At 39.1% G+C, this 18,393-nt stretch overlaps 1 protein-coding gene across 1 annotated transcript; it reads left to right on the plus strand.

Annotated features, from left to right (window-relative positions):
* Window positions 1–5,551: 5,551 nt before the first annotated feature.
* LOC125415817 (uncharacterized) lies at window positions 5,552–17,189 on the plus strand. The gene is made up of 4 exons (XM_048458375.3): window positions 5,552–5,687; window positions 12,344–12,470; window positions 12,988–13,083; window positions 14,830–17,189. The coding sequence occupies exons 1-4, from the start codon at window positions 5,673–5,675 to the stop codon at window positions 16,221–16,223; spliced, it is 1,632 nt and encodes a 543-aa protein (XP_048314332.3). The 5' UTR covers window positions 5,552–5,672; the 3' UTR covers window positions 16,224–17,189.
* Window positions 17,190–18,393: the final 1,204 nt, after the last annotated feature.

The following is an 18,393-nucleotide window of genomic DNA, read 5'->3' on the forward strand; positions in this document are numbered from 1 at the left end:
TTTCTATTAATTTATGTGCTGCCACATGAATCATGGCCAATTACCTCATCTCCTAATGGTCATGTTTCCTCTGCATCTTCTCATATCTGTAACACCTGATTCTGTGTTACCCCCTCGGTACAGTTCGCGCACCACTGTACCTTACGCGAGTCGGGCAAGGGCCTGGAGATTGAAAGAACACACAAGAGACCTGGGTCATTCGAAAGGAGATCAGCCGAATGACGTTTATTCAACTTTAGGGAAATCCTATTATACCTAGCTGCTGCACAAGGATTTCTGACCAGGCAGGTGGGAAATTACCATACCAAAGATGAAACAATACCCTATAGCTAATCACCAGGCAAGGCAGAGGGAGCACAAACAGGATGTTTAGCTGGCTGACCAGAAACTGTCCTCAAGATGCACGCCAGGAGCAAGGGTAGACCCAGGGCACTACACATATCTATGCCCTTCTTCTTCCCAGCATCCTCTGTGCCTGGAAGTCTGCCTAGCTATTGGCCTTTCAGCTCTTTATTAAACCAATCAGAGTGACATAGTTATACAGTGTAATCAAATATCTTGCAAGAGGAGATTCGATGTGACCAACAGCTTCTGATCTTGGTTTCCTTGCCCTCCTCACTCTGGTAGGCTGTGCCTTCAAGTTATGCTCCAAACTGAATAAACTTTACCTCGATTTACTTTGGTAACATTATCATGGAAACAAGGAAAGTAAAAATTGTGGAAAGTTGATACCTAGAAGGTAGGATATTGCTAGGTCATTAATAAGCCTTAAACTGGTTTTCAGGATTTGGATCTTTTTGGATTGGTAATCTTTAGGGCTCAGAAACCATTAGTTAATGATACACTTGCCTGAGAGTTTCAAAGATAGCACTGCCTTCAAACAGATGGACATTGGCAACCTGGCTAAGAAGGAAAGGACTTTATCTGAAACTTGAGTGATTCCCATTTGTGTTATACTCAGGCAAAGAATTTGCCTTCATTCTGCCCATGTTTAAGAATTAAGTGAGGCTTAATTCGAAGGTACTGAGGAAATTTCAATACAGACAAGTAGTAGTAATCAGGCAATCACACGGCTCGTGCTTACTGCCCTCGTATACATCTACAATGAAAAACAGCAAAAGGCTAAGAAGAAAGGTATGAAAATTTGTTGGTGGGCAAGATAAATCTGAGCGTGTTATGTGACCCTTCCTTTTAAAGTGAAATTACTGGAGGAAGGCTCATTAAGATTTGGAAAATGAGCAACTGCTGATAGAAATCTGGAAATACTAGATATTTACAAGATTCACATGTCTGCTCCCTGATTGTGTATGTAGAATATATATTGTACACACAGTAAACACTATAGGAGAGGAGATCCTCTCACCAGTGAAGCTGCCTGCAAGACATATATACAGTGAGCAGCAGGAATGCAGCTATCTTGAGTTCTTTCCTAAGGTCAGTAGGCATTTTACTTCTGCTGCTACATTTGATTCAAGGTACAGACAAGACAATTTGAAATCCTAGGTAATTATTGAAATTATTAGCTCCAAGTGGGTAAACCTAGCTCTCCATACTGAGGCAACAGGAAAGGTGTCCTAAAGCCTAGACCACATCCATGAAAGACTAACTTATGAAAGTACAAACTCATCTGAAAGTCCAATGTTAAGGAGTTCCTTGCTTAAAACCGCTCTTCTGGGAAAAGTTTCTTCAGGGTCAGCAAACAAAGAAAATTGGAACTTTGACCTAGGGGTCAGACAGCATCCAAAAGATAGCCGGCAGCATTGCCCACATGCTGTCAGTTTTGCAAGAATTTATCACGCAACACCAAGGAAGCCATTGAGCTGTAGACCATTATTACATCAACCTGCTGGGCCAGGCAATCTGTGGGGAGTTCAGTGTCCCTTCGAAAGAGTTTATGTGTGGTTACTGCATACAACAGTTGAAGGTGACCACTAAATTAAATTGCAATCATACTATGTTGGAAAAGCCAGAGCCACAGGCTGTCCACTGAGCAAATCTGCATGTAAGGAGAGGCGCTGACACTAGGGAGGGAACATATGTGCTTCAAGGCGTAGCAGTGGAAAGTTAGTATGGGTCAGGTCCTTTGGAGTTCAGATTATTCTATCAGGAACCTCAGATGCTATGTATATGAAGCTGTAGAACTTGTATTTGCCCCAGTGGGTTTCTCTTTTAGCCCCATCCTTGCTGCATGTCTATGGAAAATGGGCCCATTACCATTGTGCCATTGTATATTGAAATAGTAATCTTGTCAACATGGTGGAATAAACAGTTGTTTGAATTTTAAAGTCAAAAGACTTTGGAGTTTGACTGGAGCGGGACTCTGTGGAGACATTTGGAGATGGACTAAATGTCTTTCCTAGTAAGAGATAAAAGTGAACCCGAGGTTACCAAGGTAGATGGTTATGGCTTAAGGTGAGGTATGTAGGTGTCAAGTTGAGAAAAGGTGAAGTTGTAATGGTTCATCTGAATAGTCAGTTATATGGAGTTCAGGGTCACCATGGAAACCAAGCTCAGGACATGTTTGTGAAGAAGTTTCTAGATTGAGTTGGGTAATGATGACCAACTCTACATATGGACAACATCATCGCGTAGACTGGGAGCGCAGACTGAATGAAGAACATCAGAAAGGAACCTGTGTGAGCGGTAGTGCTCCGCACTCTGCTGTCTCGCTTGGGACGCAATGTCACCCACACTCACACTTTCAGACATTCCTTTCATCATCCTCAAACTGTTAGGTGACGTAAACATTTATTCTTTATGACTTTTCAGATACCTTAGCAAAGCCACAAGGAAAGAAAGACATATAGAAGGTGTGGTGATGCTGACCACTCCCAGCTCTCAGGCAGTAGCAGCAGGAAGTAGAAGGTGACACGGTGTTACACTGACCTACACAGGGAGGCTGAGGCTCACTTTTTCTCAAAACAAAAGAAAAATTATAGTTCTGAATAATTATTTAACACATGTTGAATTTATTTTCATTTAATTCAATATTTTGGGCTGCAGAATCGCCCATTCAAATCTTTAGAAAATGTGGCGTTCCTCATGGATGTTATGCATTCCAGTTGTGTGCCAAAATGACTGCTGCTGCAAGTAAAAATGTCCTGCAGCATGTACGCTGGATCATAATGATGATTCTCAGCCAGTGCCCCATTGAGTTATCATAGTTATCACAGAGTTAGGTGTGAGACTTACATCTTTCATTTTTAGAAGCTATACTAATTTGTCAACTTACTATAAACCAAAAATGACAGCTAGTTTTCTGACTGCGATTTTCATTACTAAGGGCCTGTGTACACTATTTATCCTTAGACCTTATGGAATTATAACACCATTTTGTAAGAACTGTCTTCATTTTTATCATACAGACTAGGATCTTCAGTCTCTGCTTGCCTAGTACTATACAAATGCTGGCATTCAAGTAACTAAATAGTTATTAAAAACTCATGCTTAAACATTGCAAGGAAGGAGAAAAAAAAGAAAAGAGACAAGAGTTCCTTATAGAAATGAAACAAAAATAATTATAACAGTAAGAGCCTACTGTATCCACTCAAAAATAGCTTCTTTGTGAAATACTATCTGAACTTTCCCATTGTATAGAGAGTAGCTGGAGGCTGCTTGTTCATTTCCAGGCCACCTACACTCCCAAAATAATCACGCAGAAATCTGTATTAATTGCAATACTGTTTAGCCAATAGCTTAAGGGTATTTCTGTCTAATTCTTATATCTTAAATTAACCCATTTCTATTAATCTGATATTGCTACATGGCTGTGGTTTACTGGCAAGGTTCTGGTGCATGTGTCTCCTGCAAGCGCTACATGGCTTCTCCCTGACTCTGCCTTCTTTCCCCTCAATTTCTGCTTGGAATTCCTGCTCTACTCTACTCTGCTAAACCCCTGGTCGAAACAGGTTTATTCACTAACAAGTAAAAGCAACACATATACAGAAGGACTTCTCACACCAATAGAGGCTTGCACTTTGCTATAAGGCATGATGAGCACAGGAATAAATATTGTTGAGACAAGAGAGGCGGGTCTCATTACTCCTTGGTGCCAAATCAGCTTCTGTATTCCAATAAGCAAACCTAGTATTCCCCTGATTGTATTTCTGATACCCAGCCTTCAAAATTCTGCCAGACAGAAGCAACTCCAGAATCAAAGAAGACTGTAGTTGGATTTTGTTTTGGGTTGCCAGCTTCCAAACAATGATATGGAGACTTATTATTAATTATGAAACCTCGGCCTTAGCTTAGTTCCTACTATCTCTTAAAACTTAATTCAACCCATTTATATTAATTTACATTTTGCCTAGTTTTTTTTTTTAACCTTTCTTTAACTCTGTATGCCCAACTCCCTCCAAGTCTTGTTGGTATCTCTCTGGGCCTGAATTATCACATCCTACTTCCTCTCTGCTCAGAAGTCCCTTCTAAACCTCCTGCCTAGCTACTGACTGTTCTAACCGCTTTATTTCACCGAATCACAGCAGTGCACCTTCATACAGTTTACAAATATCCCACAACAGAAGACAATGAATCAGATAGCCCGTGCCGAATGCAGAGAGAAATTCTACAGCGGTTGACTGGCCAGGTGTTGAACTGGAACACACACCACTGTGCCATTAGGAACCGTGTCTTTCTACTTGGGAGAGCAGCAGAGGAGCTACCCACAGCACAGAGAACAGTTGCTGGTGGCTACTTCCCTGAGCTTGCGGTGAACCAGGAAGAACTGGGTGAAGTTCTGGAACAGGTGAAGTTACAGCTCTCATAAAAGTTCTGCTCTGATATAGATTAATGGACGGAACTATAGACAAAGGTCCTAGGGACAAACTGAAAGATCCTCCATGGATTTTGGAAGATCTTTACAAGTAAATGTCAGGGTAGGACTTTTAACCTGTTCGGTGATTTTTTTTTTCCTTAACGTCTACGTTTAACGACTTACCTCCTTCACGGTATGGATTCCAGTGTTCTCAGGACAACTGTTTTTCTAGCTGGGAAGTCAATATATGTAAGGCTCACCAGGTTTATCAACACAGGAGAACACAGAGCATTAATCCCTTCATTCTAAGCATTTACTTTACCCCCAAGATACTCTGCTTGCTTGCTTGCTTTCTCTTTCTTTCTTTTCTTTTCTTTTTTTTTTCCTTTTTTTACTTTAAAACAAGGCCTCTATAAATTGCTTAGGCCGCCTTGGCTTTGTAAACCTTTCCTCTTAAGCCGGATGAAAAAAGAGGAGACCACGGTTAATTTCGAAAGTCATCTTCAAGTGACATCTTCAAGTGACAGCCTCTTCTTCGTTAAAGTACAATTAAGTGAAAGCCACCTCTCTGTGAGGGTAGTAAGACTTTATAATTAGTAGACGACTTTTGAACGACGGTTTGATCAGATATAACTAATAAACTTTCCTGAAGAAGTCTCAACTGACGTTCCAACACGTCCTGTTTCCAATTGGACTTTAAAAGCAGCTTGCCAGTCTGCACTTGGTGGGGAAAAGACTCGTTTCCATTCATCCTCTCCTGCGGACTGTGGGGTGAACACAGAATCCTGGGAAATGTAGTCGGGTTCGCTGCGACGTCACAGCAGCCGCTCCGCGAGCCACACTTCCGCATCCCGTCTGCAGACGTTTGTCCTCCTCCTAAGTTCGGTGGTGTTGGGTTGTGCTCCTCGCTCTCGGTCGGATGTCGGACATGGAGGTTGGTCCAGGGAGCAGCGCAGCCGGAGGGACTGACTGTGCGGGTGGGTGGCTGGGCTTGGAGGGTGCGGAGCTGGGGCTGGCCAGAGGCGGAGAGAGAAGCGGACTCGGAGATGCTGTGCTGACCTGGGCTGGGCCAGTGAGCCTGGATGCAGGTCTGGGGTGGGAAGACGATGTGGGGGTGGAGCTGTGAGTCAAAGCTTTGTTAGGACGCGGCTGCCAGAGTCCAGTGTGCGCTTCTGGGGTGGGAGAGCTGACTCTGTAGCCCAGAGTGTGGAATGGTGGAAGGTGCACGGTTGCCTCCCGTCAGGGTTGCCCAGCGCACCGCCTGCACTCGAGGTGTTGTTATAGGAGCCCACGTCCAGCTTGTCTGGGGAAACGTGCTCTCCCTAGCTAACCCACTCTCACTTGACTGTGCTCCGATTCCTCCGGACTTCTGGAACAAGTGGAGATCAGGCCCCTCCTGTATTTTATGGCCGTCCTAATACTCTTGGTGTGAGTTGATGGAAGTTTACAGGGACAGAGTTCTGTTAAGGAGATTGGTGTACAGGGTGTTAGTCCAATTTCCTTTGAATAAATTATTAGATTTCTGGACTGTTGTTTTGAAGGAGAATCCTTTGTGGTCACCTCTGTGATCAGAATCCTCAGGCTTAACATTCCCATATAGGGACAGCATAATGTCCTCGAGGAGAAGGTTTGAGCTTTGCATCGCTCAAGCCATTATCGATCCCGTATTGCAGAGTGAAAACCTGGAGAATAGGGCCTCATCCAGTTATGTCAGAGACTGTGATGTCAGAAGTCTTCATTCAGTATCAGAAAGACTGAAAGGTGAATTTGAAGACCTGTTGCTCACTCAGGTTCTTTGATCTGTACATAGTGGACTCCCCAGCTCATCTTTTGTATGGTTTCATAGTTCAGAGCACTTAAAGTCAAACCAAGTTTATGTGGCATTAAAGTCTACTAAAAAGAAGCTTGGACTTTAACATATCATATCTTCAATCCTAATATTTCTGTTGACTGTAAGTGAAGTCCTTGTTAATGTTGCTCGCCGACAGGACAAGAATTGCTTTGTGTTTCACATTATTTAAAGTGGGAAGAGTACACTGTTGGTGCATCAAAACTGTTTTCCTACAAAGTAGGAATGATACAGCAGTATGCTCTCATGGCTTAAGACCCTTAAGGTATACGTAATTTAAACACACTTGTGATTGAAAACAAACCAAACAAGCAAACAAGCAGGCAAACAAACAAAAAACCTAAAGCCTGCTGTTCGTGCGTTCTTGTCCTCTCTGCATTGTGAAGCCAGGAAATTAGCACTTAAAGGTCATCTTCTATATCATAGATTACCCAAGACCAACTTATGCTAAATGAGATTCTATGTCAAAAAAAGTTTAAGATGTAGTTTATCAATGTACAGTTTATGGTTCCTATGGCTTGGCTTAACAATGACAGACAGAAATCTGTCTAATTGACAGTGACATTCAAGATGTATACTTGAGAAGGTCAATTGGCTGTATTTGAGGTGTAATTTTAAAATCTCCAAAAAAATGCATGCTTTAGTTAAAGACATTAAATCTTGGTGATTAGATTATTGTTTGCATTTACTGTATGAGGGAGGATTCTATTCTTTGCCTTGCTTAAATATTCCTCCATATTTGCAGGGAATGTTCATTATCTTTAATTATTGATTTGTATTAGTTTCTGTCAGGACCTCATAGTGTTCTCTTCTGGTTTCCTCTGATCTGTTCATATTTGTGCTCCTTAAATATCTAATCTGAGATGTCAATCATTGCCCCTTCCCATCCTAAAAGGACAGTAACTACAACTATCTAATCTTCAACCCTATCAAAGGCCTGAGAAGGGAGGTAATATTACTTGAGTAGTCAGGAAGTCCAATCAAGCAGCTTCTAAATTGTGCGATAGATGACAGAGACAACTGGCTGCCCTTGCAGTTACCCAAAGTCTATTTGCAATGTTGAAGCAACCAAGTTTGGCTAAGACCTAGAGTAACTGGCAGACCATTTTCAGAGGAAGGAAAAATTTCAGAACCATCTTACCCCGTCTTGGCAAGGTTTGGCAGTCTTTTTTCTTGTATCCTGCTTGTCCAATCTGGACATCATGTATTTTGTCTGTGGTCGAGGCATGGGCAGTTCCTTGCCCAAAAGTCACTTATACCAAGAAGAAAATAAACTCCAAGTGGAGTGTCTTTGGAGCTCAACACTCAGGAATAGATTGGTGCTGTCAGGAGCAATCATGTCTCTTGTCAACAGAATCCTAAGTTATTTAAATGCAATGTTCTACAGATCTTTGAAGTGGTTTAAGGTTACCTATCTATGCAGAATACAATCTCTATGTATCTAAAGAACCTAATTAGTCTGACTAAAAGTGTAACAAACACGAAAGACTATTGACCTATAATACTTAATACCTATATAACTTAAAGATTAGGACTTCATATCAGAATATTAAACAATCTCTGAAAAACTGTGCAGTAAAAGAGGAAAATGACCTCAAAATGTAAACAATGTACAAATATCTTGTTCAGAGGTAGAAATATATAGTGCAATATGATAAATATATTCTAAAATTGTATCAATATACAAAATGTCTTAAATAGAGGTAGAAACATACATGCATACAATCTGACAAAATAACTTTGTATAAGTGTACAAATATTGTAAGCAGAAATAGCATATTCAATATAACAAATATAATATGAACTTATATCAATACAAAAATCTATGCAAATGTAAATTGTCCATAAATAGTAGCTCACAAGTATTCACTCTATTACTCACTGTTATTAGTAGTAGTAGTAGTGTGAATAAGTTCATGCTAAATTACCTATTATCCCATTCAATTTTCCCTCTTTTTGTTTTGTCTCTGGGCCTACGTAATTTCCACCTCAACCCTATATGAGTAATAATCAACCCTGAAATGGTGTCCCTAACCCTCAGGACAAACTTTGTTGGGAGAGGGGACATTGTCTTCTAGAGTTGCTTCCAGCTATCATGGGGGAAATGTTCTTCCTATGGGATCCTGTAAAAGTAAAATGATGGTTAAGTTTCAAGATTGCTGTTTTGTATAATTGCAAATGGTCTCTGAGTAGTCCATAGGATATTTTTCTTTGTTTACTTGTTTGTTTGTTTGAAGTTCTTACTTGGAGTTCTGGCCAGAACATTGTAAAAAGGTGCACCATTTTCACATCTAGTGCCCAAAAAACAGTCTCATAGTAGCACTATCAGCACCATGATGTCATATCGACCAGGTGGAGTCATTATGGTGGGACCCCATCTTCCTCCTGGAAGCTTCGAAGATTAATGCAGGAAAATCTACTGTTCATTGTTAAAAACTTAAACATAATTCATGTAGACATATATTCAACAAAAGATATGATATAGACAAAATGGGCATGGAAAAAAGTAAAATCTTTTCTTAAAATCTATCTTCTTTCTGTCCCTTAACAGATGGCTCCTGACATGAGACAGGAATTCTGAATTTTTTTGTTGTTGTTGTTAACAACATACTTGGATTTAGAGAAGGATAGAACCACCATTCAACTCCAAAGCCAGTTCTGATTTTTAATTAGAGATATATACATGTGCAGATAATCAAATTATACCATGCAGATTGTACAGCATCATAAGTCAGTTTTTTTCTTTGTTTGTTGATTCTTTCTGGATAATTATATTTTCATCTTTAGGCATCTAGATGTCCAAGGTCTCTTGACTCTTTTTGAAGATGAGTATTTTCTTGCAAAGACAAGAACAGAACCCTGTCCCGACCCTTATGAGGTTTTCTTACCACCTGTATGAGTGTCACCTCTGTGGATGAGCTGTTATTTCTATTTCTCAAGAGGTTTCTGTTTTTCAAAGCGAATCTTTATTAATTTTGATGGTATCTATACGTTTTCTTCTCCTGTGAAGACAATAGCAAAACCTCTTCCCCAACATAGCATATCTCCTGATTTCAATTGTGAGGTCAACACATTCTTGAAATATACTAGCTGATTTAATTTAGAAGCTTTTTTCTATTATCCAGTGTCTTTCTGCTGCTGTTGTTCCTTTCTCATTAGTGTTAAGAAAATTCAAGATTAATAAAGGATTATGTTATCTATTTCTAGGGATATTTTCCATCCCTTTCTGTTTGTGTAACATATCCTTTATAGTTCAATTTGATCTTTCTATAACTGCTTGACCTGTAGGGTTGTGTGAGTATACCTGTAATATGCTTTATATTATAATAAGCAAAAAACTGTTCCATATTCTTAGTAACATTTTCTGAACCATTATCTGTCTTTATTTGTGGAGGTATACCCATGATGGCCATAATTTCTAATAAATACATGATTACTGAATCAGCCTTTCCTGATCTCAAGGCAGTTGCCCATTGAAAACCTGAATAAGTGTCAATGGTGTGGTGTACATATTTTAATTTTCCAAATTCTGTAAAGTGGAACACATTTATCTGCCAGATTTTATTCCTTTGAGTACCCTTTGGGTTATTCCCTGCAGGTAGTGGTGTTTGGTTATAGAAAGAGCAAGTAGGACATCTCTTTATAATCTCCTTAGCTTGTTGCCATGTAATAAAAAACTCTTTAAACCTTTACTATTAACATGATGTTTCTTATAAAATTCTGAGGCCTTGAGTCCACTTCCAATCAATAATCAATCAGTTTCTGCATTACCTTGTACTAGAAGACCTGGCAGACCCATATGGGATTGGATGTATCTTATGTATATGGAACAAAACCTATTCCTGTTTATATCTTGAACCTATATGAATAATGAAGTGAATGCTGTATCATCTGGTATAAATTCAGTGGTTTCAATATGTAAGACAATTCTTTTTGCATATTGCAAATCTGTAACTATATTGAGAGGTTCTTTAAAAACATCCCTTAGTACAATGAGAATAACATATAATTCTTCCTTTTGGACAGAATTATAAGGGCTTTGTTCCACCTTACTTAATTCATCTGATTTGTAACCTGCCCTTTTTGATCTATTTGCATTAGTACAAAATGTACGGGCTCCAGTTATTGGTGTGTCATGTACAATTCAGGGAAGAATCTAAGTAGTTCCAGGGAATTAACAGCTGAAGTGGAAAAAGAATTGATGGTTTTTGAAGAGAAATTACAGGAGGCACATGTAGATAGAGTGAATCTAAATGTTAATTGTATTCTAGTCATATTGCCTTCTAGAATTTCCCCTACAGGAATTTTAATGCAAAGGGAAGATATTATCTTAGAATGGATCTTCTTACTACATAAACCAAGTAAAAAATTAAAAACTTATGTGGAAAAAGTCTCTGAATTAACTATTAAAGGGAAGTAGAGATTTCATCAACTAGCAGGAATAGACCCAGCTAAGATTATAGTGCCTTTTACTGCTGATGAAATTAAAAAATTATGGGAAGACAATGAGCCTTGGAAAAGAGCTTGAGCTAAATTTTTTAGGAGAAATTAATAGCAATTATCCCAAATTATAATCCTTGACCTCCAGTTACCAAGGCATAGCTATCATAGGCGTAGCCTAAAGCCTGCTGTAGGATTTTAGTGAATGGACAAATAGCTCTCTGTAAAAGAAAAACATAAAAAGAGAGGTAAAAGGAAATGGGACAAGTTAGAGTGCTCTCTAGTGTATTTTAAATCTTTAAATGTTATTATTACACTTACTAATTTGTAATCTGTTGAAATACTTTTGATTTCGTCTTGGTTGTGAGTGCCTCCATTACTGTTATACCTCAGGACTGCTCCATCCCACGTCTCTTGGTGTGCTGGCAATAGAATCACTACTGAACTCCGCACAAATTCAGTCATCCAGACCTGTACCAGAGCTGCTATGTTGGAATCTTCATTTTCATTACATCTCACATTCATGATTGTGCATATTAAGGGTTGATAAGTACCTTATCCCCCACTATGACTTTCTTCTGTGCATCTGTGTCTGGTGTATTAAACAAGCATAGCACAAATATAATCTCCTCTGAGAAATGTATCTCTGTGGTATATAGAATAAGCCTAAGACAAATGTAATACACTCCATTTTTTTCCCTAAATGTCCAATATCCATATGAGATAATAGGATCTCTTCATTCTCTTTGCTTGAAGATGGGTCAAGGGTGACCCTTGTGAGACCAAAGATGAGTTCATATGATCATATCAGAAGTATCTTAGGAATGTTACTTGTAGGCAGTGTTTCTCTGTGTCCCAGCAGCCACTCCCAAATAATGAGACTGAGACTTATTATTAATTATAAATGTTCAGCCAATAGCTTAACCTTGACTTCAGCCAGTTCCTACAACTTAAATTCACCCATTTCTTTTAATCTATGTGCTGCCCAGGGCTTATTTATCTCATCTATGAACTTCCATGGTTTTTCTTCCGAGTCTGTCTCCAGAATCCCAAGACTCCACCCATCTTCTTCCCAGCATCCTCCTGCCCTTCATTGTTTTATTAAACCAATCCAAGTGACAAATCTTCACAGTGTACTAAAAGATTATTCCACAGCAGTTACATACCTATGCCTGAAGCACTTCCAGCTTTTGTCTTATCCTCAGCAAAATTTAGAGTTGTATACACAACCACATGATGCTGGTGTTTTATGTTATTATAATGGTTTTCAGATGTATAGTAATCATTTATTTTTATTCCAGGAAATGCTATCATTCAGGGATGTGGCCATTGATTTCTCTGCAGAGGAATGGGAATGCTTGGACCTTGCTCAGTGGAATCTGTACAGGGATGTGATGTTGGAAAATTACAGCAACCTGGTGTTTCTGGGTGAGGATTGCATGTATAAGTGAACTCTTATTGCATAACCAACATGTAATTTCCTCCCTTTGTAGAACATTCTATTGGTATTTGTTCTCTCCAGCAGTAACTTTTATATACCTGCTTTTATGAAAAAATGAGGGAGATTGGTGATATTTCTAGAAATATTTTACTGTATTTCTTCTTGTGTTTTTAATGTGGCCTTATGATAGTTTTGTTTATTTGTTTTTTTAATATGCTTTCTTCATTCTTGCTGTAATTCTATAAACTCAGTATTGTGCGGTATGGAGCATACATGTTAAAGAAACTGTTTCATTCTTCCGCTTTCCTATATACTTTGTAAATGATACTAAGGATCCTTGAATTATAAATTACTTCTACATATTTTACATGTTTTTCTCAGGAAACATTTATTGAACTAATTTTCTACAATTCTTTAATCTTTTCTTACAAACTTACAATGGAAGAGGTTGCTAATTTCGGTTGGAAAACACTAACATTGATGTTTACCTTTCCCCCCATATAGGTCTTGCTTCCTGTAAGCCATACCTGGTCACATTTCTAGAGCAAAGGCCAGGGCCTTCAGATGTGAAAAGACAAGCAGCTGCGACCTTGCACCCAGGTGTGTGGGGATGAGGGGACAGAGGCCAGAGTGAGAGGCCAGAGATCCAACCAAAAGCCAGGCTTCATCTTGAGCATTGAGACACAGGGTTCTGGTGCCATCATTTTCTAAGAATCTCCTGTGTCTGTTGCTCTCACAGAAGGGCATCTGCCAGATGTATGTGTGGTTTACATCTCTAAGCTTTGGTCTTCCTCTCCAGTGATTCTTTTTATATTTACAGTAGTCAGAGTTCTTAATTTTGCTGGGTTTATATGTAACTGCCTTTTTACTGTTTTCCACCCATCTGAAAATTCCCGTGCACTTCAAAAGACAACTTTAAACATGAATTTCCTCCATGTCATGTATATACTTGTTAATTACAAAGTTTAAGAATCTCCTTCTGTGTCAATTTGAAATGCATTCCCTTCATGGGTATAACAAAATCTACACCTCTAGAAGCCTATTTTTAATGACAATAGATTTTTAGAATTTTGTTCACTCATTTATCTTTCTCTTATTTTGTTGTTCTATTTTCTGTGTTACTGTATTGTTTCCTTAAATTATTTCTTTATGTGCAGCCAATATATTTCTGTAAGTTGAATGTCCAATGCTAAGCACTTCTGGACAGTGCATACACACACACACACACACACACACACACACACACACACACACACACGCATTAGCTCTGTGAACATCAGTACTGTATATGTCCATTTCATGGGTAAATATGAATCTCACGTTTTCATGTCTTATATATTTTGTTATTCAATTGTTTTATCTCGTGAATGAATCCAAATAGGCTAGCTTTATGATATACTCATTGACAATAATGTTGCCTTTAGCAAAAGTCTGTCATTTATACATGAATTTCAAAGTTTTTCACAAGTCTATATTAGGAATTTATTTCCTTGTTATGAAAATGTAACATAACATACTGTCTTCATAACTTGAAGTCCATTCTTTCACAGTGTTATAGATGGTGAACTTCCGAGGAAATGAATCTTTTCAAACTTCCAAAACTCTGTTCTTAAGATTAAAACTGTGTGACTCTACATCCATTTAATTTAAGACCATTAAAATCAACATCCAGATACTCAGTTTAGTCTCCTGTAGTCGAATGGGATTCCTGTATTTGAATACTTGGTCCCCAGTTGATGGTGCAGCCTTGCTGGATTCAGCACATAACTAGGAGCTATGTTAAAATCCTCCCTCTACTGCTAGTTTGTTCTGCTTCTTGGTCTGGGCGCAGTATGAGCTGGAGGTTTGGCTCCAGCCCCCCTGCCTGCTGTTTGCTTCCAAATGGTCCTCCATGACAGACTCATGCTTTTCTGGAGCCGTAAATCTAAGTCAAGTCTTCTCTCTGTGAGTGGCCTTGATCAGATTTTATCAGAGTAACAGAGACTACACAGCATAGATACACTGTATCTTCATGTCTGGTCAGTTTGTCTGGTGGAATTATTTCTCTTAGTATATGTCCTTAGGAAGTTTTTATTATTGTTGATGGTACAACTTCCTTAGCCATTTAACTGTGGATAATATGTTCAATATTTCATTTTTATATTCTTTCTTGTCTTCATCTTTCAGTAGAAGTTTATTATTTCCATCTACAGTGCTTTCTGAATTTCATTACACCAAATAAAGGTTTTCAAATGTAGCTTCTCATTTGTCTATAAAATTTAAGTAAATCTCCATATTAAAGATAAGCACTATAACTATAAAGAATGTTTCTCAGATTTTATTCATCTCTCAACTTTTACTCACTAGGGGGAACACCCTATAAATGTCAAGAATTTGACAAGGCCTTTGATTGGAACTCAGTTCTCATTCAACACCAGAGAATTCATCCTGTGGAGAAGCCCTACAAATGTGAAGAATGTGGTAAGGTCTTTAGCGCTCACTCGGCACTTTCTATCCACCAGAGGATTCATACAGGAGAGAGACCCTACAAATGTGAGGAATGTAGCAAGGCCTTTAGTACTCGCTCAGCACTTTATATCCACAAGAAAATCCACTCTGGAGAAAAGCCCTACAAGTGTGAGGAGTGTGCAAAAGCATTTTATTTCCCTTCATTGCTCAAGCAACATCAAAGAACTCATTCTGCAGAGAATCTCTGCAAGTGTGAGGAATGTGGCAAAGCCTTTTATTTACCTTCATTCCTTAAACAACATCAGAGAATTCACTCTGCAGAAAATCCTTACAGGTGTGAAGAATGCGGCAAAGCCTTTTCCTACCCCTCAACCCTAAAGCAGCATCAAAGAATTCACTCTGGAGAGAAACCATACCGTTGCAATGAATGCGGCAAAGCCTTTCGTAGGTCCACATACTTTCACCAACACCAAAGAATTCACACCGGAGAGAAACCCTACCAGTGTGAAGAGTGTGGGAAGACGTTTTACTACCGTTCAAACCTGAAGGGACACCAAATTATTCATTCTGGAGTGAAACCCTTCAAGTGTGAAGTCTGTGGCAGCATGTTCAGAACGAGCTCAGATCTTTCTAAGCACCAGAGGATCCACGCAGAAGTGAAGCTCTACAGTTGCGAGGAATGCGGAAAAGCTTTCTCTACTCACTCATATCTCATTCGGCACAAATTAGGCCATTCGAGAGAAAAGCCATACAAGTGTGAAGAATGTGGCAAAACATTTTGTTATCCTTCGATCCTTAAGGAGCATCAAAGAATTCACTCCGGCGTGAAGCCCTACAGCTGTGAAATATGTGGCAGTATGTTTAGAACTCGCTCAGAACTTTCTAAACACCAGAGAATCCACGCCGAGGTGAAACTCTACAGTTGTGAGGAGTGTGGAAAGGCCTTTTCTACTCATTCGTATCTCATGCGGCACAGACTTGGTCACTCTGGAGAGAAACCCTACAAATGTGAAGAGTGCGGGAAATCATATAGCTACCCTTCACTCCTTAAGGAACATCAAAGAATTCATTCTCAAAATCCCTACAAGTGTGAAGTATGTGGAAAGGTCTTTTGTACTCGCTCAGGACGTTCTAAACACCAGAGAATTCATACTGGAGAGAAGCCCTACAAGTGTGAAGAGTGTGGCAAAGGTTTCTCTACTCATTCATACCTTACTCTGCACAAATTACTCCATACTGAAGAGAAACCTTACAAATGGGAAGAATGTGGAGAAGTATTTTATACTTGTTGAAGACTTAGCAAACACCAGTAAATTCACACTGGAGAGAAACCCCACAGATGTAAATAATGTGTCAAAACTTTACTGTACTTCAGTGTTTAAAAACCAAAAAAAAGTCATTTTGAGGAGAAATCTGACCTTTATTAACCTTTAAGTCTTTATTAAACACAAAACACTTCCTACTGTAGAGAAACCATACAGGTGTGAAGAATGTGGCAAGATGTCTTACTGTACTTCAGACTTTAAGAACCACCAAAGGGCTCAAGAGATTCCCTTCAAGTGTGAATGAAGAATGTGACAAGGTATTGTCTAAGAGAGTATTTATTCTGCAGAGAAACTTTACAAGTGTGGAGAATTTGGAAATTCATTTTTAACTCATCCATCCCTGATTCTGATCAGTCTTGGCAAAGTTCAAGTTGTGCGTTTCTGTTTTAGGTTGTGGTCAGACCTGTTGATCGTGGGGGGAGCCATCTTTTTTGGACTAGGATCCTGGATTGTATAAAAAGAGAAAGCGAACTGAGAACAACTGCTCGCCTCTCTTCCTCTGCTTCCTGACTGTGTGACGACCTGAGCAGCCGCTGCAGCGACTGCTGACCTAACTGTCTCACCATGATTCACAGTGTCATGGTTTGAAAGAGAAATGTGTCCTGTAGTCTTAGGCATTTAACATTTGTTCCCCAAGTTGGTGGCCCCGGGGAGGCTTAGGAGTAGTAGACCACTGGAGGTGAACTTTGAGAATTAAAAGCTCCCTCTACATCCAGTTTGCTCTCTCTGCATTCTGCTTGCCATTGAGGATGTGAGCTTTCAGCTTCCTGCTTCGGCCACCACGTAGCTTGCTCTCATGCCCTCCCTCCATCGTGAACTTTGATCCCTTCCGTACCATAAAGTAAAGTGATGTCATTCCTCTAAGTTGCCTTGGTCATGATGTTTAATCAAAACAGAAAAGTCACTAATAAAATTATTGCCCGTGTATCATGAGCAGTAGTTAACAGTGTCTCCTGACATTACTCTAAGTGTGTTTTATCATAGCAAAAGAAGAAATAAGGCTGCAAGCCAAAGAAAAGTTGCAGTTAGTTAATGCTAATCACCATAATCTTTTGCTCCCATTTCCCTGTCACCCTCTTTGTCCCTGTCTGATGACTTCCTTCTTTTCCAAAAACCAATTCTTTATTTACACCCGCCCCAGACCTAGTAACAGTAAAAAGGTACTTACTAAGATACTTTTCTTTCTCTGCAGAATTTTGGTACCCACATGTGGTATTCATGTTGGTGCAAATGTAGTATTAGTGTTTATAAAACTTTTTGGCACTTTTTGTTTTAATTTTTGTTTTTTGAGTCAGGGTCTCTCTGTGTAGCCAGGGCTGTCCTAGAACTCACTGTCTAGACCAGACTGGCCTATAACTCACAGATATCTGCCTGCCTCTGCCTCTCAAGTACTGGGATTAAAGACGTGTGCCACCACTGCCCAGCACGTATTTGGATTTTTAATATTCAGTTATTTTATCATCAAATTCAAATTACTTTTTCTTTCTTTCTTTCTTTCTTTCTTTCTTTCTTTCTTTCTTTCTTTCTTTCTTTCTTTTTGCTGTTGTTGTCCTAGAACTTTCTATGTGGACCAGGGTGGCCTCGAACTCACTGAGATCCACCTTCCTCTGCTTCCCAAGTTCTGGGATTACAGGCATGTGCCACCACCGCCCGATTGATTTTTATAGAATGAAATACACAGATCTAATTTTATCTTTTTACCACTGCATATCTAGTTTTGCCACCTCTAATTTTTGAAAAGGTTATCTCTTACACAATATGGTTTTGACATTTATGTAAAAAAAAAATTAAGAGTTTGTTGCCATATTGGTTCAAGTCTGTATCTCACTGTACATTACATTTGTTTATATAGGTGGGGTTTTGTTTTATTTTGTTGTTATTGTTTTGTTTTTTTCTTTTTGTGTGAGTACCTAGCAACATTTTTCACTATGTCTTTGTTATATAGTTTGAGGTCAGGTAATGACCTCTGATTATTCTTTATGTATAAATTGTGTTGTCTGTGGTCTTTTGTGTTTCCAAATTAGTTATTTTTATCTCTAGTTCTATGATGAATGTCATCGGAATTTTACCTGCATTTCACTGAGTATGTAGATAGCTTTTGTCAGTATTGCCCGTCTTAGAGTGTGAGCTCTGCCAG

This window comes from Myodes glareolus, chromosome 15 (assembly GCF_982192425.1).
Source record: "Myodes glareolus chromosome 15, mMyoGla1.1, whole genome shotgun sequence".
NCBI classification, from domain to species: Eukaryota; Metazoa; Chordata; class Mammalia; order Rodentia; family Cricetidae; genus Myodes; species Myodes glareolus.

Coding starts and splice junctions, on each gene's coding strand:
- LOC125415817 (XM_048458375.3), top strand. Junction 12,471..12,987: donor CAGCAACCTGGTGTTTCTGG/GTGAGGATTGCA, acceptor CCCCCCATATAG/GTCTTGCTTCCTGTAAGCCA. Junction 13,084..14,829: donor AGCTGCGACCTTGCACCCAG/GTGTGTGGGGAT, acceptor TTTACTCACTAG/GGGGAACACCCTATAAATGT.